The 27,936-nt window shown below is 47.1% G+C and overlaps 1 protein-coding gene across 7 annotated transcripts in view; it reads right to left on the bottom strand.

The window, feature by feature from the left end:
• The window catches only part of Kirrel3 (kirre like nephrin family adhesion molecule 3), a 573,977-nt gene that overhangs the window by 100,320 nt on the left and 445,721 nt on the right, over positions 1-27,936 (bottom strand). For all 7 annotated transcript variants that reach the window (XM_085844510.1, XM_085844512.1, XM_029481204.2 and 4 more), the window contains exons 4-5: positions 9,897-10,046; positions 4,812-4,961 (exon numbers count right to left, since the gene is read on the bottom strand). In XM_085844510.1, coding sequence (XP_085700636.1) covers positions 4,812-4,961; positions 9,897-10,046 — 300 coding nt within the window. The remainder of the gene's footprint in view (positions 1-4,811; positions 4,962-9,896; positions 10,047-27,936) is intronic.

The raw sequence follows: 27,936 nt of genomic DNA, 5'->3' as shown, positions 1-27,936 counted from the left end.
CTGGCCGGCAACACTTACCCTTAGACTAAACTGGTCCCATCTGCCATGCCTTATCCCCTTAAGCCCTAGGCTAAAACAAATCCTCTCTGAGTTAGGTTGCAGAAGCATTTCTGTCATTTTGTCACAACAACAAGAGAAGTAACTAATTCAGAATTGCTGCCCGTTCTGTGGGAGAACAAGTTAAGGAGCGTATCAGTTTGCGTTCTCGGTGTCCGGGACTTGACGTCATTGTGAAAGATTGCCCTTTTTATTTTCACTGACTTAGTTTCTATCTTAAAGTATTTATGTCTGGTTAGGAAACCTGACTTCTAATGGAGCCTGGAAGATAGCATGGGAGAAAGGCCCCAGCAAAGCCCTTTTAATAACAAGCTGACATTCAACCTCCTTTCCCACTGTGGTCCCCCTTCCTCAGCTCCACCCTTTCCTTTGCATGGCATTTGTTACCTGGAAACATAATGACACAGTTTAGTTGCTGAATCTGATTGTCGTTCGTCAGCTACTTTGTACCTGGCTAAATGCAAGCTTCACTGGTCCAAAGATGGCTTTGTCTTCCACTTACTGAGGAATCTAACAATTAGAAATGAAAAGCACTCCGGACACAATTCATGATCAAACCCATGGTCTCCACTTCCTCTACGGTGGAAGTCTTGTTACTTGAGTCTTCTGGCATTTGGAAAAATCAAGTGTAATGGTGCCCTACAGTTCTGACCTTGAAGCTCCTGCCTGTGGTAAGCGTGGAGGTTCTGTTGTGCATACATTAGTATAATGCTTTAAGATGGATGGAGGGCCACACGGTTTTTTGTTAGATGGCACTCTCTTTCCTCATCGAGGGTTCCTCCTCCACAGGGTTCCCACTGTTCCATAGCTCGACACATGTGTGTGTGGGTCTTGTGATGTCCATTTAAGCCACTGATTCTAGATCTAATGCTGTGACCCTTTAATACAGTAAATTATTTCCATTGATACTTCATAACTGTAATGTTGATAGTGTTATGAATCATAATGTAAATATCTGAAATGCAAGATATCTGACATATGACCCCTGTGAAAGGGTCATTTAAACCCCCCCCCCAAAAGGGGTTGTAACTCACAGGCTGAGAACTGCTGATCTAAGCCAAGCTGCTGCAGAGATGGCTAAGTGTGTGTGAAAGTGGGGTACTGAGAGAGGCCTGGCCCAAGGTCTGATAGGATTTTTTGAGGTCCTGTTTCCTAGCTTCAAGGTGGACTGCTGTCTAAAGTACCATGAGCAGTTACCTTCTCTGCCTCAGGCACCACTCAGATCTTGGCTCCAGTGGGGAATGGCCCATTTTCCTAAAATAGTTGGTGCAGCATACCATACTGGTCTCCTCTGACTGGAAATAAAGCCGTTTGGGAGCTGACTAATTCTTAGACACCACTTGTTTAGTCATCACTTCATATTCCACAGGCCAAGAAACTGGGACCCAGAGAGGTTGAGTAATCATGTCAGGGTCACACAGCTGACTTGAAGTCTGAGGTTCTTTCCTGGAGAGAAAGACTTCCTGAGTGGATGTGTGTCTGGAAAGATCTTGGTATTGACATGGGCTTAAGTCAAGGTTAGCCCTTGGCAGCTGGTTGAATGGCTGGGGGAACTCAAGCCGACTATAACCAGGGTTATAGCTTATTTGTCTGGGGTGCTCAGCTTCATAGGTACAATTCACTCCCCCACTTTCCCCTCATTCTCTGGCTCCTTTCTCCTCTGCCTCCCAGGGAAGCGAAAGCTCCCGCTCAGAGTCAGTTCTTGTCTGATTACATCTGAGTGCTGCAAACACAATGCTAATTAACGTGTCTGTGACTCTAGGCTTGGCTGCTGGGCTGGTCCTCATTCCCTCCTGGAGCTGAGCTGAGCTAGGCAGGCTTGGAGAGCTGGCCCCCTGGCTTCTTTGAGCACACTGTCGGCAGATGCATATTTTAACAGTGCACATCTGCTGGCTATATAATCTCTCGTATTTGCCCTCCTCACTTGGCGCTTTGATGGAAGACCTCCGGGGGACTCCCTGTGTTCTAGCCAGAGTGTTTGCTTTGCGATTTTGCCGGAATACCATCTGATTCTGCCCTCACATCTTCTGCAGGTTCTAATCAAGCTCTTACTTTATTTAATTAAAAATCTATCTCAGGCAAATACAGAGTAAATTAGGAAGCTCTCCTATTCCTGGAACACAGGAAAAGCTTCCCTCCTTGGGGAGCTGGCCCAGACACTTTCCTGGGCTGAGATGTCAGAATGTAGCAAGTAGGGGGTCTCAGCTGGTTGGGCAGGAAAGCAGCTCTAAGAACCTTAAGAGTCCTTAACAAACACTGTATGTGTTTTATCCCCAGACCAGGAACCCTTTCCAGTGGCAAGGTTGGCTACCAGTTAGGGGTGGTAGGAGAGGAGCCCTGCAAGACCAGAAACCTAGAGAGGATCTGCAAGATTGGGATAGATCCTCAGACTTTCCAAGGTGGGGAAGTGGGACCTCTTCACCTCAGAAATAGCTGAGGTCCTGAATGTGGAGCCTGGAAGCCTCTTTTCCCCCAAATCCAGTTTGCCTGGGAGAATGGCTGATGTAAGGAGACACCACCCGGTGCTTCTGTTCCATCTGCAGGGATCCTCTCAGAGTACCCTAATGGGCCCTTACCATTCAGTCTTCCAGCTGACCTCTAGGCTTGAACAAATATCCCAACCACAGAAACCCAGCTCTGTGCCCTAGGCACAGTGTCAGGCCAAGGCTTTGACTGACACACAGAGAAGAAAGAATATCTTTTAGAGGTGACCCCAAAACAAATTTGGGTCTGTTCAGATTGAATCCCCAGGCCCTGTTCTGAGAAGGCTGGCTTTTAACCAGGAGGACAGATGACATTCTGCTGGCATTTGAGACCAGAAGACTGGGCAAGGACTGTTGGTCTGGAGCTAGGAAATGTGGAATTGATTTTAAATGTTAATTAAGCTGTGTGACCTCCTGTGCATGCCTTTGCCTCTCTGAGTCTCCCCCAAAGTTTATCAGCAAAGCACATTCAATAATATGGAGTTTCAGTATAGTGTACTTTGTTGGTTAACTGAGATAGCAGGGAGTGGCCAGGCTTGGCTGGTGAGTCTTCTATATCTCGAGGACAATAACGTTCTGTTTTAGCTCCTGCATAGCATCCCAGGAATGGACTGTGTGTAGGTCTTTTCTTTCCAGCAGTCTCTGGCAGCCTCATGGAGGGTTCGAGGGAGCAGAGGAAGGTTTCTGAGGATGGGGACTGAGTGGTCTCTGAAGGTGAACATCCTACAGTGTCACATGGCAAATCTGTTCTGCCAGTTTGCAGTCAATGCCCCAACCAGGAAACACACCCGGTCTTCCCCATCTCCTCTCAGCCCTACAACGCATGGCAACCCTTTCTCAACTTAGCCCCATCTCAAGGGGGAAAAGAAGATGGCTACTACTCCCTGTAGTGTCCTTGTCTCTCCCTTAAAGCATGCCTTGCCTGGCCCCATCTCCCAACCTTTCTGCTCCGCAAAAGCCTTTTCCACTCCTTTCCTGCCAGGCAGAACTGGCTCCCAGGTTGCGGGTGTGTGAGGTTCTGAAGCGGCCCCTCTCAGCCTCAGCTTAGGCCGAGCAGCTGCTAAATGGTCCTCTGTGGCCTGTCTGCCCTCGCTCTTGGAATCACGGACCCCTTGCGTTTAGCTGTGTAGATCTGAAGATAACCCGACACGCTCTTAAATATTTCATCTCAGAGCATGAGCAGCATCCCAGCTGCCGACTCTGTCATCAGAGCTCCACAGCAGCTGCCAGGAGGCAGCCAAGGCCAGGCTGGAGCTCCTCTCTCGCCTGCCCAGGCCCTATCCACATGGACTTGGCAGAGATGCAACCCTAGGGGTCCGGGAGGTGGAACAGGCAGGGAGACCCCGAGCTAGGCCTTCTGCTTTTCTGAGCCTCAGTTTCTCTCCGTAGTAACAATCCATGACCCAGTCTGGACGAACTTTGAGAACTGCTGGGAGCTACTTTGCAATTATGAATGATTATCACGTATGTGAACGAACTGTTTCCCCACAGCCCCCTTCCTTGGAAAATGTGGCCAGAGGAAGGAGGTGACAATGCAGAACTCTTAACCAAAATTGGGAAGCTTAAGGTGTCATTGAACAAGTCCCCACCTCTCTACATCTTCTGGCAGGTCTGCCCTTAATGGAGGAGTGGGGACCTCTTCAGGAAGGTTGTCCCAGTGACATTTGAATAAAAAAATGAAAAAAAAAAAAAACCAAACAAACAAGAATGAAAACTAAGAATTAGGACATGAAATGATATCTTACTGGGATGTCCTGAGAACCAGGACTCCAAGGGGACCAGGGTTGAAGGCCCCTGGAACAAGGGTCTTTGCATACTGAAGTCATGGAGGACCAAACTTGAGACTCATTCTTAGGAGGGGGGTCAGGACATATAGAACTTTTCTGATCCTTTTGGAGGTCAGCTCTGGAAGAAAGGTCTTTCAGTCTCTGTCACATTCTTTTCCAGACAGGCACTGCTGCAGCAGACCTGGCCGCATTTACACTGTAGAGTACCTAGGACCCTCATCTACTCCCGAGGTACAGCCAAACACATGGGTTAGGTAGGACAATAATAGGTTGGTGGCAATATGATTTCCTAAGGTGGGGGACCTTTACCTGTCCCCTTTGGATGGGAAAAGGAGAGGGCAGAAGTAGATGGAGCCAGGTGCAATGAAATCCAAAGGGGAGCCCCCCATGACAAGCTCTGTAGAAGGACCCTCCAGTAGCTGAACTGTTGGAGGTTCTCAGAGTCCTTATGCTATCCCTGCATACCTGTATGTAGGTGACTTACCCAGGACGGTGAGGCGTGCAGGGCGGGACCGGATGGCAGCCTGGATGGCCTGGCACTCATACACAGCATCATCCTGAAGCTCAGCTCTCAGGATTTTCAGGTGATGCTCTCCTGAGAGGTGGTTCCCCACCACCAGGTACTGGGGGTAACCTGGGGGAGAAGGCAGAGAAATGTAAGAGATCAAAATAGTCTGGTTGCCAGTTTCCAGAGGGCCATTCGGAGATGTTGTGACATCTTAAATAGAATAGCTTAAAAAAAAAATCTCCCTTGCAAAAGCAATTATACATATAGTGAACAGTGGCTCAGGCAGAGGTCTTCCTGGCTGAATTCTTCCCTTCTGCCAATGGCAAATCTTTCTGGAAGGTTGACTAGTGGGTCTGATGCCTGGCCTGGGTAGAGCTGAGCTCAGGTGGCCTTCTGATGACTCTAATACACTGGAAACTTTATGTCTATAGTAAGACTTCCTCAGAGTAGCTTCCTTACTGGTTCCTTCCCTAATTCTCAGGACCACTCAACCCCAACAACCCCAGTCTTTTGTTTGTTTGTTTCTTTTTTTTTTTTAAATCCCTTTCTTTATTTTTTAACGTGTGTGTGTGTGTGTGTGTGTGTGTGTGTGTCTGTGTTTGTGTCTGTGTTTGCACTGGTGGTTCTAAGGCCTAAGGAAAATGTGGGAAGTCAGTGTTAGAGACAAAGCATAGGACATGCTGAGCAGGCTGGCATGGCTATGGGGTATTGGCTTTGGGAAGATGCTATCCATATTCAGTGGTGTTTGCTAATGCAATGCAGAGGGGGGGAGGAGGACAGGGAGGGGAGGGTGTAAGGAGAGAGAGACAGAGAGAAGGGAGGGAGGGAGAGAGAGTCACAAAGAAAAGAGAAAGCAAGAGAAAAACAGAAGGAAAAGGGACTAGGGATTTATTTATTTGGAAGGGGTCAAGAGAGAGCAGGAGAGAAGCTTTGTTCCAGGAATCTAAGAGTACAGGACATCTAGGAAAGCTGGGCACAAGGCACCATACCTGCCCATTTCTGGGCATTCCTGACTCTCACCCCCAGGCCCCAGGGCCTGATTAAGCACTTAGGAGGCACTCAGGACACTTAGGAATTTGGGGCCTCAGTGCATACACACTGGTGATGAATAATAGATAAGTAAGAGTTTGAAGACGATGAATCATTCAGCAGTTTCTGTGGCCAGGAGGCTGAATGCAAACACTGACTGCAGCTCTGGCCATAGGCAGCCCCTTGCTCTCTCTGTGGTCTTGGGCTTTAAGCCTCTTCATTTGTCCTATAAGGATGTTATCTATCTATGCCCTCACCTGAGTTCTGCTCTCCCCACAGCCTTTGAGCTCTGGGATTATGCATGGGCTCCTTCTTTTGGCTCTGCGCTGGTTGCTTTCTCTCTTCAGAGCCCATTCTGGATAAGCTAAGGGTGGATGAGAGACAGGACAGGGTGGTTGACTGTACCAGGATACATCAGTGCCTGTCCTTGGTCACTGACATGGGGATCCATGGACTTTCAAAAGGCTTGGCAGAATGATCTGTGAGCTCTTCTACACCTGAGACCATACTGTTCTCATCATGACACTAAAGGACCCTGCTCACCATAGCTAAGCTGGGTCAACCAAAAATGATGACAAGGATCAGCTGCACCCAAGGAGGACACTGCCTACCCAACTCCCACTTACTTGCCTGCCTTCTGATGGGCAAAGGGACAAGCCTAAGCAAGTGAAGCAGGGTTGCCAACTGCTGCTGGCCTCTGTGCAGCTGTCCACCCTGCCCTCCAGCCCAGCTCCCATCCTGCTGTTCTGCAATTAGGTCTGTCCCCTGCAGGCATCTTGGATGGAGCTGTGGGGTTTTTGTTGTTGTTGTTGTCTTACAAGCTATCAGCAGCAGGATTTCACTCTCATGAGCTGTGGAAAACATCAGTGATGGGTTTGTTTGTATTTGCCTAATTAGGCAGGGAGCTTCGATGCTATCTCCAGGACTGGCAGCTTCTGTGGAAAACACACACAGGAGCGCAGCTTCAGAGGAATCTGTAGCTCTGTCCATGGTACCCTTGCTTTGTATTCTCAAAGGAGGCAAAGATTCAGGGCATCTAGTCATGGTGTGTAGGTCCAAACTCCCGCTTATCTCTTCCTTGTTCTGGAAGCTTTAGCTCTGTTGGATCTCAGCTTCCTTATCAGCAAAGTGGGGGTCTCACAGGTGAAGATTTCAACAGGCTAATCTATGTAAGCTGGCTTTGAACTTATGTCAGTTTTGCACTGACCTTCCCAAGTGCTAAAATTACAGGTATTGGCTACCATGTCACCCTATTCTATACATGCTAATTTAAACACAAATGATGTCAGAGCGAAGGAGATGGCTCACTGTAAGTGTGAGGATTCATGTTCTGATCCTTAGCACCCAAAAAGTTGGGTGTGGTGGTGCTGGGGACAAGGAACAGGTATCAGTTGATCCCTGGAGCTTATTGTCAGTCAGTCAGTCAGTCAGTCAGTCAGTCAGTCAGTCAGTCAGTCAGCTAGTCAGCCAGTCAGTCTGGCCAACTGGTAAGCTCCAGGTTCAGTGAGAGAACCTGTCTCAAAAATTAGGTAGAGACTGAAGAAGACAGCCAACATTGACCTCTAGCCTGTTCTATAAAGGTGGTTTGAATGAAAATCCCTCCCTAGGCTCAGTAGACAGTAGCACTATTAGGGGGTATGGCCTTGCTAGAGTAGATATGGGTTTACTGGAGGACACTGTGGACAGGCTTTGAGGTTTCAAATGCTCAAGCCAGGCCCAGTGTCACTCTCTTCACGCTGCCTGAAGATCCAGATGTGGAACTCTCAGCTCTTTGCCAGCATCATGTCTACCTTCATGCTGTCATGCTTCCCACCATGATGATAATGGACTAAACCTCTGAAACTGTAAGCCAGCCCCAGTTAAAAGCTTTACTTTGTAAGGGTTTCTATGTCTATGGTGTCTCTTAACATCAATAAAAGCCACATGCATACATACACATAACACACACACACACACACACACACACACACAGTGAAAAAAGTACAAATGGCAGAGAGGTAGAGTAGAGGTGTCTGTCTTTCTTTGGAAGAGAGTAGGCAGGGTCTCATCCAACTAGATCGGTAAGATAGTTGAGTCAATTTATTTTTCTTCAACTGTTACCCTGTTCTCCTTTCAATTAAAGAGGGTTATACTCTTTTGCTCCCTTTGGATAATCATAGACTCATGAGACATCTGAGAAGTGCCTTTTAGGAGAAGACACTCTATCTGCACCTGAGAATGTACTGGCAAACATTTTCTTTCTGGTTTCTCAGCCTTGGCGACCAGAAAGACACTAATGTGTCAGTGAGAGACTCATGACTGGTATACTGCGTTGGGTAACACAGTTAAATGGAAGCAGACAGAGCCACACTGCGACACGGGCCCTCAGATCCCCTGTCTTATGCACTTATCAAGTCTTTGCTGAGTTCAGCTGTATTCTGTTCTGTCCCTTTTGTCCCAGGCCAGTAAGTTGTATGTGTGGAACTGTGAGAACCTATCATTACTGTTAGGATGGTGTTTTGTGGATAGATGATTAAACACAGGACAGATATTTCGCAGGAACCTGAGCTTATGGTCTCTGCAGCAGAGAGTCTAGGGCCCATCTTTCTTGGTGACTGAGTCAAGCTGGAGAGGAAGCCAACTCAGGCCATGGGTCAACTTGTCTTTAGCATCAGCACCCAGATCCTGGATCCCTGAGAACCAGGTATGGAACTTCAGATCAGAGATGCAATTGATGTGCCTTGATATCAATTCTATGATCTGTCCCTAGTGACCTGGGAGCTCCACTTGGCCATTAAGTGATGAGACAAGGTCCCAACAAAAGGCTGACAACCACTGACCAGGAGCCCGGACAGTCTTCCTCATCATCCTGGTGTTGGTCCAGGCTTACGGCTGTCCAGGGCAGAAGCAATCCTCCTTTGGGAAGGTCATTGCATTCCCCCATCTCCCTAGGGTACCAGAGCTGAGTATCTCTGAACTTGGCTGGTTCCCATAACACTTAAAACTTTACAGCAGAACAGTATACTTTGGAGATATTCTTGGGTATTTTATTTCTGCTCAGCTGGGCTGCAGCATTAGGCCCGTGACTGCTATTGACCATTGCTATAATGTTTCAATATACATTTTTTTGGCAAGACATAACTCATATTTTAAAATATTAATTTCCCAGCCCCAGTGTTTCTGAGTGCACTTCGATTTTTATTTTCCTGCAGCTGTACAGCATGAACGAGGAGAAACTAGTTCCCAGTTGAATGCATACGTCTCATCCATTCTCTACTCCTAGATGTTCCCAGATGGCAGGTGAGTGACACCCAGATCTGTCCTTCTGAATTTCATCATGCACTTCAGCCCAGAAATCAGGCCCTTGTTCGCCCAGCCCCGGGCAGAGTAATGACAGAATGGTCAAGTGACATGGAATGGCTGCGGGTTTTTTATGCCCTGGGGAAAGGGTAGTTTGGCAAGGTGTTTGGATGAGCTTCTGAAATAGCCACACACAATAGCTACCAAATGATATGGCCTGGCACAAACTACAGAGTTGACGTGCCAGTCAGTAGCAGCTGCAGGAGGCCCCCACGGTGCAGCTTGCCCGGGTGGCTGAACAAGGTTGGCAGTTAATGTAAGCCCTTCCTGTCTTTTCTTCCCATCATGAGATGAATCCTAGGAGAAGCAGATTTTCTTATGAGTTTTCAGTTCATTGGCTCTCTCCTTGGGTGGGAAGCTGGATCATGCCTTGATAAATGAGGATTCACTCTGGGCCAAGAGACAGGAGCACATGATGTTCGGAATCAGACTTTGTGAGGATCGCATTGGCTTTGGAATGAATCCTGTTCTAGGTTTAGGACGGGCCACCAGAGTAGAGATCAGTACTCATAGCCAGAGGCACCTGGGATGCCTAGGGATCTAGATCCAGGCCTGGGCTGTCAGGAGAATTGCAGAGCTGGCTGGGCATTTGAGTTCCAAATGGAATATGGAGTTCCATACTGGAACAGTTATGAGAGGCAGCGTCTGTACTGAGCCCTTTTGTATGGGTGGGGGAAGTCTGGAAATACTCACTTGAGAGGTCTCTGCCTACACCCAGAGCCAAGCCATCTTTGATCCACAGGACGAAGCCATCATATTCAGGGATGGCACACATCAGAGTCACTGGCTGTCCTGACACCACCACTTGGTCCTGGGGTTGCTGGCTGAAGGAGTAGACTTGACCTGGGGAGGGAGAAGCACAGCGGTCAGTCAGTGAGGCCAGCAGTGCCTTACATGCTCTGGAATCAGAGCCAGGCTGAGCCAAGAACCCAACTCTAGCCAAGTTCCCCTCTTTCAGGGGCTGGCTTGAGACTCCAGACTCAAGACCTTTCCTTATGCAACCTTAGTGCTGACCTTCTGGATAAACCTCAGCCACCACGGGACACGCCCCCTCCTCTCTGTGTTCAACTCCCACCTAACTCCACTTGCTCAGGAGTCATATGGTTCTAGTTTAACCTGGCAATCCAGGTGATTGGTGACTAGTGTAGGGCCTTGGCAGGAGCTGGTAGTCATCCCTACCTAGAGTCTTCTTTCCTTTTCTTAAAAATATTTATTTATTTCATGTATATGAGTATATTGTAGCTGTCTTCCGACACTTCAGAAGAGAGCATCGGATCCCATTACAGATGATTGTGAGCCACCATGTGGTTGCTGGGAATTGAACTCAGGACCTCTGGAAGAACAGTCAGTGCTCTTAACTGCTGAGCCATCTCTCCAGTCCCCTTCTTTCATTTTCTAAGATTGGCTCTTACAGTCTTCCCCTTGGGAATCTCTTGGAAGCCCATGCCACTCTCACCCCCACCTCAAAGCAAGATGGCACAACCATTGAAGCTATCGGTTCATATTTTATTAAACAAATAGTTTGCTGCACATGTGAGGTGCCTGGCTCTGTGCATCTTTAAGCATCAGCTCATGAATTATTATTCTGTTAACAGTGTAACCATAGTAAGCACTGTCTCTACATGGCGATAGGAGGGCTGGCATAAGTGTGGGACAAAGGAGAGTAGTGCTGAGCTGACTCAGTACTTCCAATGCTGGGTGTACTGCCTGGGGGTACTGTGCTAACAGCACTCCTCAGAGCATCAGCAGACAGCTCTGCAGTACCGGGAACCAAGGTGTTTGTCAGTGGCTATCTGTGGCAGGCTGGGGGCTGTGAATCTGCCTCATTCTGTCTCTGAGGGTTGTTCTCATCTGCTGAATTGGTCTCCACGCAGCTCCCAAAGCATGGGCTTAGGGAAAGTATGGAGGTGATGTGGTCTGTGTTCTTGGGAGGCCAAAAAGCGTGGACAGTGGGTCACTGTTAATCTGAGATGACTGCAGTCAGTGCTTTCCATACGCCCTTCTCCTAGAGACAATGTAATGCTTTAGGGCAGAAAAAAAAAATCACTATTTTATAACAAAGAAACCAGTACCAGAGAGGCACAACAACAAGATCAGGGTCACACAGATAATGAGTGGTAGATTGGGGCTGGAGTGGGGTCCACTTGAGTTTCTAGCCCTCAGTTTGTTCTCACCCCAGCCCTGAAGACACAGATATTCTGTGGGAGGGAAAGGAACCTGAGAGTCAGCTGCCGCCTCCTTCCCACGGCACCGCAGATTACCTGGACTTGGATTACCGTCCCACACAGGATGGTGGGCATAGGGAGAGCTGAAGCACATGGCGTCCCTAGGGCAGCAAAGAGTGGGGGCAGCAGGCAGGTCCGGAGTTCACAGCCTGGTGGGATCTTAGCAATCTCTCTGAGGAGTCTCATTAAAAATAAAATTGGCCTGGAATTGTGTGAGTAACCCTTTTTATTCTAATATTAGTTTTACAAATTAGATTATGGAGGATATTTTAATCAACTCGGGATAGTGGGTTTTTTCTTTTTTTTTTTCTTTCTCTTACTCTGTCGCTTTAAGTTTTCTGTTGTAATTAGGCTCTTTCTGACACCAAACAAGAAAGAGGAAAAGATGAGACAGAAGAGGAAGAGGAGTGACGGGAAGAGCCATAAAGTAGGGGTGCAGACAGGAAGGAAGGAGAGTGGGAGAGGGAGGGGGAGAAGAAGCAGAGGAGAGAAAGGGAGAAGAGATGGGAAGGGGGGAAATAGATGAGGAGGAAGGATTTGGAGGAGGAAAATAGGAGGACAAAGAAGGATTAAGAAGGAGTGAAGAGGAGGAGGGAAAAAGCAGGAGGGAGAAGGGGAGGAAGGAGGAAGAAGACAAGAGGGAAGAAAAGAGAGGGAAGAATGGAGAGTAGGGAGGAAAAGGGAATGGGGAGGAGGCAGGAGAAAAGAAAAATGGTCAGGAGGAGGAATAAGGGAGGGGAAGTGAAGGAGGGAAGAATGGAAAAGGAAAAGGAAGATGAATAGGAACAGGAGGGGGAGAGAGCAGAGAGAAGTAGATGAGGTATGGAGAAATAAGGAGAGGAAGAAGAGGCGGGGGAGGCAGGGAGGACACCTTTTCTAGGCGTCTGTTCCTGCTCTAATCTTTTATCCTAGAATCTTTTGCAAGGACAGTGTTAAGGCAGCTCCAGTAGCAGCCAACGCTCCTGTGATCAGAGAGAATTATCAGGTTGTCAGCCAGGGGCTAAAGGGAATGTAATGAAAAAGCCCTAAAGGAAGTGCTGCCTGGGCTTCCAAATGTCCCTTATTAGGAGCTTCAGCAGCAGTTAGCTGTCCATTCTTCACATCCCATTCTTTTTATGCTTAGAAGAAGGAGAAGGAGGCATTGTCGAAAATGCTTGGAATATCCATTTCTGGGGACAAGGATCAGTCCTGGATGGTCAACATGAAAATCAGCAGAGCTGAATGGTATGGGACCCTGGGAGGCAAGGTCAGTGACAACACTGGGTAGGCGGGGTTAACTCTGAGTAGTCACAAGACCATAATGGAGGGTGTCTCAGAACCAGGAGTTGGAGTAGATGCAAGACCTTCCTAGTAACACCAGGAGGGTAAAGCAGGAGAGAGCAGAGAACTTCTCAGGCGCAGTTCTGATGGAGGCTACGTGGGGCTTTAGTCACCACTGTTTATGTTTAAATTACTTGGATTTTCTGGGGAAAACACGTTTCTGGGGATGAGGAAGCAGAGAGTTCGAAAAACCATTCAAAAGATAGGATTTGCAATTTGTTTTGGGAGATAGAATAGGAGCTGAGTCTCCCCCAACCAATAGCCCTTCTTTTCTGACAAATTTTAATATTTTCATGCTATGTTCCAGCCACTAAAGCTACTTTGGTACTCAGTACCAGGCGTGGGATACAGGGCTTCCCTGACAGCGTAGGCCATTGTCATTACTTTTGGTAAATGACGAGATAGTAAAACTAGATATTATGAAAACACGACATACTTAGGTTGTAGAAATCAAGCTAGAACTGGACCGAGGATTTTATTTCTGCTGGCTACATTTCAGAATGCTAGATGGAGCTATGGAGGTGGCAGGAGCAAAAGCACTAATGGAATAACCCAGTGGTGAACCCTGAATGTTACAGGATCCACTTGCTAGGCAAGATGTGCCCACTGGCACAATAGTGACATGATGGTTGGGAGGCCAACCAACTGCCTTCTGATTAGATTTGAGGCCTGCTCCAAAGAAGGAGGGAAAGTGCAGCTGATACTGTAAACTTGATCTGATACATGCCCATGACAAAGGAGGTCATAGGCCCCAGGAAGGGAGTAATTAAATAGGCAAGATGTCACCCTCCTTCTAAATCTTTACAGTTGTACCCACAGATTTCAACCTTGCTTTTAACATTGGCCAGAGAAGTTTCTTTTGTGTAGACAGCAGCTAATTCAGACCTGTAACTGATCAGAGTGTTGAGGATAAATGACTGTTGTGTGTTCATCCACAAATTAATATCTATATCATCTTCCATCCCCAGTCTTTAAGGCTCCTGGAACAGAAAGAATGTTAGAGCTGGAAGACGAGGAGTGAAACGCGGTCCTTTGAACCTGGCGTGGCCACTACACTCATGAATTTATTACAGCTTTGGTTACTTGCACAAGAGCTGAACAAGATCAAGTCACGACATCAGTCAACATTTCAGCACACAGCAGTAACTGGACTCAGTAGATTGAGAGAGGGGGGAGTGAGGGAGAGAGAGAGGGGGAGAGGGATGGAGAGAGAGAGAGAGAGGGATGGAGAGAGAGAGAGAGGGAGGGAGGGAAGGAGGGAGAGGGAGAGGGAGAGGGAGAGGGAGAGGGAGAGGGAGAGGGAGAGGGAGAGGGAGAGGGAGAGGGAGAGGGAGAGGGAGAGGGAGAGGGAGAGGGAGATTGGGAACATGTAGAGGGGAAAGAAGTTGGGGATAGATAGGACCAAGATACATTGTATACAAATATGAAGTTGTCAAAGAATAAATAAAATATATTTAAAATAAATGAGATGATTTTTTTCTTTCAAAGCTGAGATGCTTTTATAAACAGATTTTAGACTTGATAGATAAGAGGAGTAGATAAAAGTTGGGGTGCTATAGACGAGGAAGTGGAGGGAAAACCTATACTCTTTCACCCTTAGGACAGACCTTGAGGCCTTCAGGGCCAAGGACTCTTTGGAGCCCAGTGTGAGAGGCATGGGTGGGGTTGTTTTTAGAGAAACCGCTTCTCCTAACTTGCTCTCTTTTTCCTTGGCCCTTTTCCTTTCCACCCTAGGCAAAATGTCTTTCTTCTTCCTCTTTCATCCACTTTGACCCCTAGCCTATGGGACAGTACCACCCACACTCAGGGTAGCTAGTCTCTCCTTAATCTCAATAAACTTCCACATGGACACACTGGAGGTGAGCTTTGCTAACCTCCCACCACCTACTTAGTCCAATCACGTGGCCGACCTAGATCAAGTGGTGCAGCTGGTTTCTCCAAGTCCTACTGCCCACTTACTATTTGTCCAATGCTGGGGAAACATAAATGAAGACACACGCTGCATCTCTGGAGGGACAGAAGCACAGCAGCCTCTCTGTCTCAGTGCCTGGCACAGCATGTGGACATCAAGTGTCCCTCAGTTAAATGCTTGCAGCTTGTTATCTCTGGTTTGGTTCCTGGTCTGTGCTCCATTGTAGGACAGTAGCTTTTGCATTATAAACTACTGACTGGGTAGATACTGTGCTGAGCACACCACCCAGAAGGAGAAAGGCATGAGATGAAGGAGAAGGGCCAGAATCACAAGGGATGAGCTTCACAGGAGAGGACACACTGAGTTATTTATGGGAAACTCACTGTATGATGGACCTGTAGTACTGAATGCACACATGGCTCTGTTATATATGGCAGCCATCATTACCACATTTTATACTGAATGTGCTAATGTGGTTTGTAAACCAGAAGGCCCAGTTTGATGCTTTTCAGAGGTGATAGTGGCACCATGAGAGGTGGAATCTCCTGGGAGGTCTTTAGGTCATTGTGGATATGATCTGTCCCTCCCTCCCTCCCTCCCTCCCTCCCTCCCTCCCTCCCTCCCTCCCTCCCTCCCTCCCTCCCTCCCTTGTATGTAAGTGCAGAGGCGTGTGCCAGTATAGGTCAAAGGACCACCTCTGCTGCCATCTTCTACCATGTTGAGAGAGGATCCCTTATTGTTCCTACTGCGGACTCCAGAATAACTGACTTTTGACCTTCCAGGAATTTTTCTCTCTCCTTCTCCTATCTTTCAGTAGGCATAACACAGATGTGTCCTGTACATCCTATTCTATGGGATGTGGAGATTCAAACTTAGGTCTTCATGCTTTATCTACTGAGACATGTCCTCAGTATGGGAGTGTGTTCATGGAGGGAATTGTGGGACCTTAACACTCACTCTCTCTCTCTCTCTCTCTCTCTCTCTCCCCCTGTTTCATTTCTCAGTTGAAGTGTTTAATTCTGACATTGACCTAGAGGCAACAGAACCCCTTTACCAAGCCTTGGAGCCCCCAAATAATCCTTTTATTTTCATAGAGTGGTTGTCTTGGGTATTTTTTTTTTTGTGTGTGTCGGAAAAGCTGATGAACACACAGAGGCTCACATGAATGAAGGGAGTTGCCCAACTTTACAAGGTACATGGTTATCCCAAGTAAAACTCAAACTTGAGATTCTGCAGTCCTGTTCTCTTAGTACTGCTCCACCATGGCTATTGAGCTGCAGGCCTGGACCCAGATTCTCTGTCTAGTACTCACACCACCAACCAGATCACCAAAGGCCAAGGAGCTTTAGTTTAGTCACACTTGAGCATGCAATCCTCCTGCATCTGTCTCTTGAGTGCTGGAACAGCAGGTGTGTGTCATCAACCCAGCTCTACTTTGGATTTTGAACAATGTCTTCTCATTACTATAGAATGTCTTTTCCCCTCCCTTTGATGTCATGAAACTTCCCTGGATCTTCTTCCCCCCCATAACTTGCCCAGGCTCTTTTCTGCTACGAGGCTGCCTGTGAGCTCTAGATGAAGTGGGGCTGTGTATTCTCTAAGACCCTAGAACAGTGGGTCTCAATCTGTGGGCTGTGACCAAGGGAAAACACATATTTCCAATGGTCTTAGGAACTGAGTTACTGTTCAGTAGCAAAATTACAGCTACAAAATAGCAATGAAATAATTTTATGGTTGGGGTCACCACAGCATGAGGAACTGTATTAAAGGGTCACAACCATAGGAAGGTTGAAAACTACTGTCCTAGAGTCTATGGTGCTGTGATTTCTTTGGGTGAGGATCTGGTGAGAAGATAGTGTCTCTAGGCCCATGCTGACTGGCATTCTCCCATGTTATGCTTAGAGAAACCATGGTCCTAACTCCACTGTCACTCATAGGAAAAGGTCTTGCCTTGTACTTTCTTGACGGTGGAAAGAGGAGCTTGGAATGGGACATAGCATGGTGTTGGCATCTGTCACAGCAGAGGAGAGAAAGCTCCAGTGCACACCATGCTTTGAGCCTGGTCAAAGGTGGAGGCTATACACCTGAATCCTGCTGCAACCTACCTATGCTTGGAGGCTCAGGGATGTGTACTCAGTTTCTTCTTTCTTACTTGAAGCCTAGTCAGTTTGGCTTGGCCTTGGCCAGGTATAGTGCTGAGGGAATGTAGCCGTTGCTTTCAGCACCCTTGATATAAAATCAGAATCCCTGGAATGCACGATCTTGCTATTAGAGCCCATGATCTGTAGAAATGTGTGCACGACAAGTATTATGTCTGTGGGTGGTGGCAGTCAACTAAACTCTTGCCTACCTCTGTGTCAAAATTCAAGACCGCTGGTGGGATTTACTGAGAGTTCCTGGATGGTCACCTTAGAATATAAAGGGTCATGCAATGATCTAAGAGAGGTCATACAAAGTTTGCATGGAACTTAAGAAATCTCTGTTCCAAGGGGGCTGGTGGGATGGCTAAGCAGGTAAAGGTGTTGGGTGTGAAAACCCAATGGCCTGAGGCCAACACAAGGAACCCATATAAAGATAGGAAGAGAGAACTGACTCCACAGAGTTGTCCTCCAACCTCTGTGTGTGCCTCATTATTACACACACACACACACACACACACACACACACACACGCACGCACACACACACGCACACACACACGCACACACGCACGCACACACACACTCGCGCACACTCACGCACGTACACACACACACATGCATACACACACAGGCACACACACACACGCACACACATGCATACACACACACGCACGCACACATGCATACACACACATGCACACGCACGCATGCGCACGCACATACACACATGCATATATACACACACGCACACACACACATGCACACACACACACGCACACACACGCACGCGCACACACATGCACATGCACACACACACACATACGCACACACATGCATACACCCGGCTAATAAGATATAAACCTGAAAGGCCTGCTTCAAGATGGGAGTTGAAGGTACAGAGTAGCTTCCTGGAGTGGGTTGTGATGGAGGATACAGAGAAGGGGAAACTCAATATATTCTGGGGAAGAATATATTAAAAGTGAGAGAGGTGAATCTCTTCAGCTACCTCCCAGAGAGCCTGAATATTGTTACTTTTCAGGTTCCAAGGTCTGGACAGTAGAATGGACATAGTTGCAATCTGGTCCTAAAAAGAATCCCACCCTGTCAATATCTATGTAATTGGGGCAAGCTCCTCACCTTCTTGGAGCCTCAGTGTGGTGAATAAAAATGGTCCTCATAGGATAATAGGGAATGGCATTATTAGGAGGTGTGGCCTTGTTAGAGTAGGTGTGACTTTGTTGGAAAAAGTCCATCACTATAGTGTGGCAGGTTGCAGTCTCCAATGCTCAAGCTAGGTCTAGATTGGCACTCGCTTCCTGCTGCCTGTGGCTCTAGATGTAGAACTCTCAACTATCTCTCTCCTCTACAGCACCATGTCTACCTGCATGCTGCCATGCTCCCACCATTATGATAATGGACTGAGCTTCTGAAACTGTAAGCCATCCCCTATCTAATGTTTTCCTTTGTAAAGGTTACCGTGGTGTGTCTGCACAGCAATAGAAATGCTAACTCAGGCACTCAGTTTCCTGGTGTCTTCAGTGGGGATGACAGCAATGAAGGCATTATAAAAATACAGGCCTGTCTATAAGTCATTCTGTATGCACAGTGTTCCATAAGGGACTCTTGTCACTGCCATTCACACATCTTTGTGAGCCCAGGACTATATAAACTAGCACCCAAGCAGCTCATGCCATGTGCAGAGATGGAACTCCTACAAGTCTGATGTTGGACCCCATTAGAAATCTACATGTAGAGATCAGAGCTGGGCCCTTCAGGTTCTGTCAGAGCATCCCCTGCTAGTCAGCTTTGGAGGTTCCCAGAGTGGCTGGCCAGCAGCACAGAAAGGGCTCCAATGTGTCCATCTGCTCTTATTAGTGACTGGTTGGAAGAGACTTAATAACACTCATTTCAGGGGTCTTTATTGCCAGCTTTCTCTCAGCACAGAGCATGTAGTAAATTGCCTCTTATGAGATTAAAGAGCACTGTCCTTGTCATGAGAGGCAAGCAAGGGGGAAGAAGAACAGCAGGGCCCAGTGTCCCCTAATGATACCAGAACAGTATTGGCAGACACAAGGGAAGGGACCCAGCTGGTGGCACAGGGTTTGTTTCCTGACCTTGACCTGTCAGCACCTGTGCAGAGTGATGGGTTGTGATCTCCACAGATTGGGGTGGTGGGAATGCAATATCCTACTGATGGATAGATAAGAAATCTGATTTTTGTAGAGGATCTGAGTGAGTGACAGTGACTGTGGTAGCTTCAGGGCCTGAGGTAGGGGCAGGAGCCATCTCATCTGTTGGGGGTGGGGTAGAGAAGTGTGCCTTTTCTGCTGACCATGGTCTTCGAGCCTGGAACAAGCAAAGGTGTGCCCAGAGCTGGAATAAGGAGTTGCATAGACTTTGTGCCCAAAGCAAGGTATAAGGCAGGAGCCACAGGGACCTGGACTCGGAAGCGGTCTGCAGGGCAAGCCACATGAGGGTAGGGAGAGGGTGTCTCCTGGAGTGTAGAACATCAAATTCCAGAGGTCAGGATGTGGCCAGGGAGGGACAACAGGAGGGCCACAAGCTCCAGTTTCTGTGTTGGAAACTTGTAGAGTCTTTTGAGAGAACAGGCTCTGAAGTACACAAAACCATTCCTGCTTCCTGTAATGACAGTCATCACTTTCAGTTTTGATGAGCTGGTATGTGGAGAAAGAATGTAAGAAAATAATCAGAAGGGGATACTAACTCAGTGGGCAGGGGGAAGGAGAGTGTTGTGTGTGTGTGTGGTGTGTGTGTGTGTGTGTGTGTATGTGTGTGTGTGTGTGTGTGTGTGTGAGAGAGAGAGAGAGAGAGAGAGAGAGAGAGAGAGAGGAATTGGAGAGGGTTGAAGGGAAGCTGGCTGCATTAGCCCTCAAATTTGTGCTGAGACAATTGTAGTTAATGGGAAGCCATCAAGGGTTTGGGACCCATTTACTCAGGTGCCAGTTTTAGGAAGAGCACAGGATTATGCTATGAAGATGGATGGAGACATATCATCCAATGAGAGGAAGACTGTTCAGTAAGATTGTGCTGTCATAGGGGCTCAGCAAAAGCGTATTGGCTGAAAGAAGAAAATGGTCTTGGCATCCACTTGGAGGTAGGATTGATAGCTTTTGGTGGGAAGATGAAGGCTGTTGCTGGCAGTGATAGTGAGCCTCTTGCCGTCTTCCGAGGTGAATCTGGGCTGAGGTGAGATGGTCTCGTGCTAAGTGTGTGGATGGAGAGGGCTCTGAATCACACAAGGGAGGTGTGTTGGGTGTAGTTGGGTCAATGAGTCTGAAAGTGAGAAGGTATAAATAACTTATATGTATTGAATACTTGTTCTGGCTTGTGTGTGTGTGTGTGTGTGTGTGTGTGTAGGCACATGGGGGTCAGAGGATGACAGATGTCTTTCTCAATTGCTCTTCACCTTAATCTAGTGACTGTGCTTAGTAGGAGACTTCTTATGTAGACTAGGTTGGCTAGCCATTGAGCCTCAGAGATCCTCCTGTCTCTGCCTTCCCACTGTAAGCACACACTACTAGACCTGGCTTTTTTTTTTTTTTTGGTGGGTGATGGGGTTTGAACACAGGGTTCACACTTCCATGGAAAGTACTTTATCAACTAAGATATCTCCCAAACCATCCTTACTGTTACTTCTTTAAAATTGATTTTTAGTGACAATATAAAACAGTGGGTTTCATTAAGATACACCCACACCCACATCACCCCCCCCCATAATCATATTCATGCTTCTACTACTCTCTTGTTCTCTACTTCTCCTGTTAGTCTTCCCACCTCTAAGGAGTTCCTTGTACTTTCATGTCTTATATAGTATTTGGTGTGGACCTGAGATTTCACATCCAAACATGAGAAGTTTCATATATATATTGCAACTATCTAAGTGGGCCAAGGTTCATTTAGTCAGGGTGTGCTGGGACCAGCTGTCTGGAATTAGGTATTTAACTCCAGTCAAGGTTCATACTCACTTTGAATTCTGTTGTGAGAACAAGAGGTCATCTAGGTCTATCTTCCTTGGGAGAAAGAAGCTGGGAGAACTTAGTTCGAGACATGACCTTTCCCCCACTACCCATTTCTCTTTGACCTTTGGTGGAACAGAGATTTGGAGGCACTTTTATTTTCAACTCCATCATTTGCAGCCACTGGTAACTTGTTTTTGATACACAGGTTAGGAGAAGCTTGCCAGTGCTGTGAATATTCTAGAAACTGCATGTAGAGTTTGTTTGGTCACGGGAGTAAGCCACTTCCCAGGCTCAACTGAAGGGACAGAAATTTGGGGTTTATTCTTCCTTTGTTCCCTAATTCCTTGCAGGAGCTATGGTAGTACAGAGAGTCCGTGACTCTGACAGCCTCACACTCCTGTCCCCAGGACACAATCTGCCAAGGTTGTCCTGGACACTATGAGTCTCTAATGAAGAGCAATCGGGCCGACCAAGGCAGGGTGAGTCCAAAGTTATCATAAATCGTGTGTCTGCTGATTATCGGTGTTGCAGCCTCAGCCGGAGCTTGTTCTGTGCTCATTAGTAGCAGGAGACGGACTCCACCATTGATCCCGCAGAGGCCTGGGTGCCAAGAAGATGCTGATAAGTGCTTCAGGAAATGGGGTTTCTCTGTGCCCGTGAAGGATCCCATCCATTCCTGTCTGAGGTCACCCATAGGGAATGGGGGTGTGAGTCTGTGGGGAAAGTAGGTGTAGAAGGGAGACATTCTTGCCACAAAGCAGAACCCTGGATAATGTCCAGGCCTCCTGCTACTTGGCCACTGGACTCAGGCTGGGTTCCTTCCTCTGTTCCTCTGTCTGAATCTAAGATTTTTGTGACTTTAGATAGGGAAGCATGGAGAGCAATGGGAATGTGGTGTAAAGCACAGGGATAGGGATGCTGTTACTTTAGTACAGCAGACAGGGATGCAGGCCATCAGTTTGGGAACCACTTGGCCTAAGGGTGAGGCTGGGCCAGAGATGAGCATACACCATGATGCTCAGCATCTTTCTCTCTTTCATAAAGGCCACAGCTTGGGGACACGAAGCTCTGCATGCACCCTGAGGACCCTGTGTTGCCTTTCCATGTTGTGTGCCTTTGGGCCTGACTCTGCCATTACTCAAGATTAGGTTGGTCACCTGTTAGATGAAGAATCTAGACCACTAGATAATCAACCTGTGTCAGGCCCCCCCTTCTCAACCTCGATAGTGCGTGCTCTAACTGACCCAAACTCCGACTTCACAAGCTCTAGGGACGAAAATAATAAAACATGAGGCACAGGAAAGTTACAGCAAACCCTCATGGACTCTTGGTCTGTTTGGGGGAAGATCTTGTCTTAAATATTGTTTTCATTTTTTAAAACAAGAATTTAAAAAATAATCATTTTTATAGTTCTGTATGCCATGTCCTTCAGAGTGGTTCTAAAACTTTTATGTGTGTAAGAATTATTCATGGAACTAACAAGAAATATAGTTTCTAGGACTCAAGCTTGGAGAGGTTGAGATGATAGATTTTCATGATGTCAAGAAACCTGTGTTGAGAGCTTCTAGTAGTTTGGGGATCACAGCTGAGGTGTATCCACATATAATGAGTAGCACTGGGCTCAGGGTATAAGCTCATTCTAGACTCTTAAGATTAACAGTATTCTTGACCAGCCACTGTCTCTTTCTCAATGTGCCTGATTTCCCCCCAACTAAGCAGAGAAGGCATTGGACAATGTCAACAGTGTTCCACACACCTTTATAATTGTATGCAAGCCTCTTGTCAGTGAAGCATCTTGTGGTATTACAAAAGTAGGGTTGGAGAACCGAGTCTTGCCCATGACCCTGTGTTGACTCCCAAGATCTCTGTATGCAATGCACAAGGGCTCAGAAGGACCGGTTCTGAGTCCTTAGATGATCTGCAGGCATTCCGTGAAGGGTAGCTTGGGTATGTCCCACTGATACGACCATAACACCTTGGAATCCTGTGTGGGTGGGCCAGGCTGTCATTAAGCATCAGGTGTTTTTGTCTCTTGGCACTAATCTAACATTGAGAAACACAGTTTAAATCTCGCACTTAATGAGGTGACTTCTTGGTCCTGGCTGCAAGTAAATCACTCCAGGGCATGTCCTCATTTCTACCCCATATTGTAGACTAATGCAATCAACTTTAAATTTTTATTTGAGATTGCATTTATGTAGTGTGTGTTTGGGTGTGTGTGTGTGTGTGTGTGTGTGTGTGTGTAGGGCAGATGTGAGATGTAGGAAGATGCTCTTCCCTTTTACCACATGAGCCCCAGGTTTTAAACTCAATAGTCAGGCTTGGCAGCAGGCACCTCTCCCCAACAAATGATCTTGCTTCCCACTAAGTACAACCAACTCTTTATAGTCTTCGTTAATGGAGAGGAGCACGGGTGTGAATAACCCACATCATGAGCAACCTGAGCTAATGAAACTTATTTTCACTTTGGAATGCATTTTGGTATTCTTGTTTGAATATGAATGGATTTGATTTTTCTAGGAACTTTTAATACTTAAGCAAACTCACAGTCTGATGATGGGGTTCCCTGCCTGTCTCCTCCTCAGCTAGGTAGAGAGCATCACTTCTATACTGGTCCAAAGTTAGTTTTGGCCACACTCTCCCTCCTTTTTGTCCTCTTCCTGGCTCACACCTTCCCTAAGAGAGACTGGGGATATTAACTGATTTTGCCTTTAAAGGACTTTCGTTCCCTTTGGGCCTCATGCAAATAAGAGCAGAATAAGAAGCTGTGAAATGTTAACAGAGGACTTCATTAAGCAGTCTTGGTGATAGCATTTGCCAGGAATGGGGACAATTTGCCAACAGATAATTGAGAGCTGACTATATATGTGTCCTAATTAAAAAAGAGATTTTTGTCACTGCCCTGGGATTCTGGGCCCAGTCTTCTGGTTGGTTTGGGATATTAGCCACAGCGAACTTTTGTATATACTTCATGCTTCACAGAGCACTTCCCATATATTTTCTTACTTAATAATCCTTTCAGTACCCAACGGAGAAGGGCTGATCACCAGCCTTCCCATGTAGAAACTTGAGAAGCTAAGTCTGAATGTCCCGCTATAGTGATGCCCACGCTATTCCATCTTTTCCCCCCTCACTCTGACTTTTTTTGTCACTGTCAATGAGACACCCCTGAGAGGGATTTCATTAGTTGTTTCCACCCAAGAAGGCATCAGCCAAGAAAACACAGCCAACTTGTAACAGCTACCCATGTCTTTCAAAAGTTTGATTCAGGCTTGTGTATAAGGGAGAAGTTTTACTCTAAAAGCACGTAGGAAGGAGGTGGGATGTGTAGGCTTTTGGGTGAGGGGGGTGTCAAGCATTAGAGTCGGATTCTTCTTTTCAAGGAGGCTTAGGCTGGTGCCTGGTGATTCAGAAGACAGGTTGGCCATATAGACATGTAATGGATTGGGACAGAGCCCTTAGGATGTGGGACCAGACCCAATTCCAGGTTGGCCATTTCCACAGCAATTCTAGGACATAGAGAGAGCCTTTCCTATTTCATGGATCAGGAACCTGAAGCTCAGAGAGGACAAATAACTGGTCCAAGGTCATTGGTGATGGATAATGGAACTAAGATTTGAATTCTTTCATTCTAGCTCTGGCTTTTGCTTACACAGCTGTACCGAGTGCAGAGGGAGGTTGATCCCTGGGTTTCCAATTTAGAAGGCAGAGAGTACTGTGCCCTCTAACTGCTCCAGCTGTGCTCTAAGAACAGATGTGATAGTGATAGACCATCTGCTTTATACCCTCCATGTATAACCCTGCCCAACTCTAGATCAGGGTAATACTCTCATGTGCCAGTGGGGCTTAGCTGAGTCCCATAAGCATTGATGTAAGATGAGCACTCTCTGTACCCAGGCTAAGGCATGGACATTAAAATTTCTTCTTTGTGTGTATGTGCACCTGTCTAGATCTCCAAGGCCATCCACCTTTATTTATTTTTGAGAACATCACTCACAGAACTGGAGCTCAATGGCCAGCAACCTTCCTGTCTCCACCTCCCCAGTGCTTGGATTACAAGTGTATGCTCCCATGCCTAACTTTTGGATATGTGTTTTCAAGATTAAACTCAGGTCCTTAGGTTTGCATGGCAAGCACTTTCTAACTGACTAAGCTATCCCCCAACCCCGACCCTCCACTTTCTCTCTGTCTCTGTCTTTCTCTTTCAATAAGCTCTCACTGTATAGCTCAGACTGACCTTGAACTCATAATGTTCCTGCTTTCACTCACTGAGTACTGGGATTAACCGCATGCTCCACCAAGCCTGGCTTGGAGTGGCCACTTCCACTCTTCTTCTTGGCACATCCTTTGATATGGAAGCTGATCCTCTACAACAGCTTTCTCAGCTCAGCCCTGAGCTTAGTGACTAATGGCTTCCATTCCCTGCTCTGCTGGAGCTGTGGGCCTTTGCAATAGCTACTACAGTGCTGGGCTGCTTATTTGTTGGGTGATAACTCAGGAAGGGCTGGCTGGTTCCTACCAAGAACCTTGTGCTGGGCCATGGGATCAGGGGGCCACTGTTGGTTGCCATCTTGGGAGCGTGGTCCATGCTTGCCTGCCTTTCAAGACATCTCTATTTTTTAGATGGAGGGTCCCTGGAGATGCTTACGGCTCCTATAATAGCAGAGTTACTCATGGCTTCACTGGAGAGAGTGGAGCAGCTCTGAAACCTCCTCCCCTAAATGCAGCAATATTTGGTAACACTTGGCGTCTTGGGGAGAGAATTCATGTCCGTAATTAGTTACTGTATATCACTGTGAGTACTCGGCTCAGGATTTACTGGGCAAATACCATTTAACTGCACAATAACTACGGGTCCTTGCTGCTTATTGGGTAATTTACTAAGGCTGGGAGAATGGGGCAGGAGGGATGCCGAATAGGAGGTATTGTAACCCCTTGAATCAAACTTTATGAGTTCAGGTTTGGCAGAGAAGAGGCTGCTTGTCGCCAGCTCTCCTTGCTTTGTTTTGCAGGGTTGGCAGCAGATTGCTTCCTTTCTTTTATTCATGGCAGAAGGACAGGTCTGAGACTGAGCCGTGGGACTGCCCACGGCGACCTAGGGTTATGGAGGGGTCTTTTGATTGAGAAGGTCTTTTGCCAGAGTCTGCTGAAGAAACCTGGCTATGCATCTAGCCTGTCATTGACTCCCTCCATGGGGCCCCTTTCTGTATATGGGCTAGTGGGTGGGGAGGGCAGGGAGCCGTTCTTGCCTGGCAGCATTAACATAATCTCAGTTTTCTCTTCTCGATCAAGTATGAGTGTTGCCTGGGAGGCAGCCATCCCTGGACCTTGGATATCGTTCCCAGCCCTAATCTGCTTGAGCAAAGTCTGTCTTAGTTTGGCCGTGCACTGTCTAAACTCCTGTAACCTATTTAGGCCACAGAGAGGGGAAGAGACACAATAATGAAAAACTCAACGTGCAACATTGCCTTACGCAATCTAATAAATTACTCTGTAGCCGGCTGCCAGCTCAGACTAAGCCCAATATTGCCTGCAGTAATTATTTGGATCAAACGCAGTTTATCTGCTTCATATTTGTGCTTCTGTGCTCAGTGGTAACTTATAAATGTCATTGTGGTGTTTATTTGTTATAATGAAACTTAATGGCATTGGAAGCTAGGAGCAGAGCTGGTGGGGCGGCAGGTTTAAAACAATCTCTTCATCTCAGGAGAAGGAGAGAGCCAAGATAACACGGCAGTGCCCTGAAGAGACGAGATTTGCGGAAAAGCACTGTGTCCTTGTACTGTGTGGTGGAGCCAGGAGTTCTAAGCTGGCACCAAAGGTCGTTTGGGTTTGCCTCTGGAGACATCTATCAAGAGTGGGGGGTAAGATTTGGCTGTAAGTTAACCTAGCTCTCCCCCATCTGTCCTTGCTCTGTCTTTTGAGGACTTTTGAGTTATGGGAGGTGTTCAGTTTTCACACAACCAGTGACTGCTCTAAAGGAGTGATACTCATTGCCCAGGGTCTTGGGAAGCTGAGGTCTTGAATTGGGATGGAAATCAGTGCACCAAATGATTGTGTTATAGAGGATAGATAGTCAGGGCAGGCCTGGAAGAAGAAGAAGAGGAGGGGAGGATGAAGCATGAAGGAAGGAGGCCCTGAGGCACCTAGACAGTGGTCAGCAGGCGTGGTAGCAGGAAGGATGGGGGATGTACAAGTGAAGGAGGATCAGGCAGGGCCAGAGTATAAGGCTCATCACAAGTATAAAGCTCTGCAAGCAACACAGAAAAGGGCGAGGCAATTAGTATAGAACTTGGAGTTTTAGCTGATCCAGTGCTGGTTTCTGTCATTTACTGGCTGGATGGCTTTGTGCAAGTTATTTTTTCTTTTACTCCTGATTTTGATTTCCTCATGTGTACAATGGGGATGAGTATAACTATCCCTCTGGACTGCAGTGATCATTAAACAAGCTAGTGTGTCTAAAGTGATGACCATGGTATCTGGCACAGACTGAGTGATGAATAAGAATTGTGGTGGCAGTGATTGGCGCACAGTCAACCAATGTTAGCTGAGTGAATAAGCGAACCATGTCACCTCCCACTTATGTGCATTACAAAAAACCTCTTTCAAACAGCTGAGCTTGGACTTGGCTTTCACACTGCTCAGGGTTGTATAGTGTGGACATGGAGACACAGCATGGTTAGTGACATGCCCAAGGCTACCCAGCTGGTATGTAGCAGGGGAGCTGGTACTCCTACATTCCAGGGCAGAGTGCCCTCTATCAAGGTCCTCTCATAACAGCTCTTGGCTTGACCTGGGAGGCTGACTTCATCCATACGACCCCCTGCCTTGTACAGAGTGCAGATTGCCACTCTTCAGCACAACAAGGGGGTCATCCCAACGGCTTCCTCTTAGTATTGCATTTGCTCTTTGCTTATGAAATAGTCCAGCTTTCTTCCTTGGTGACATGTGTTCATAAGGCCCCTATCTCATGAATAAAGATGAAGAATACTCATCATTGTGGTTTCTCCCACAGGCTATCCCTCTCCCAGTACTCCTGATCTCTGCATAAATGGGATTGAATTGGAGTATCCATTTGGAACAATAAGTACTAAGAAACTGTATTTTTCCGAAGCACCTGCATAGCCATTACATATATGTTATCTTTACAACAAGG

Source organism: Mus caroli, unplaced genomic scaffold (genome assembly GCF_978045245.1).
Source record: "Mus caroli unplaced genomic scaffold, Mus_caroli_1 scaffold_11, whole genome shotgun sequence".
NCBI classification, from domain to species: Eukaryota; Metazoa; Chordata; class Mammalia; order Rodentia; family Muridae; genus Mus; species Mus caroli.
Note: the sequence above shows the minus strand (reverse complement) of the source record. Positions and strands in the feature narration are given on the sequence as shown.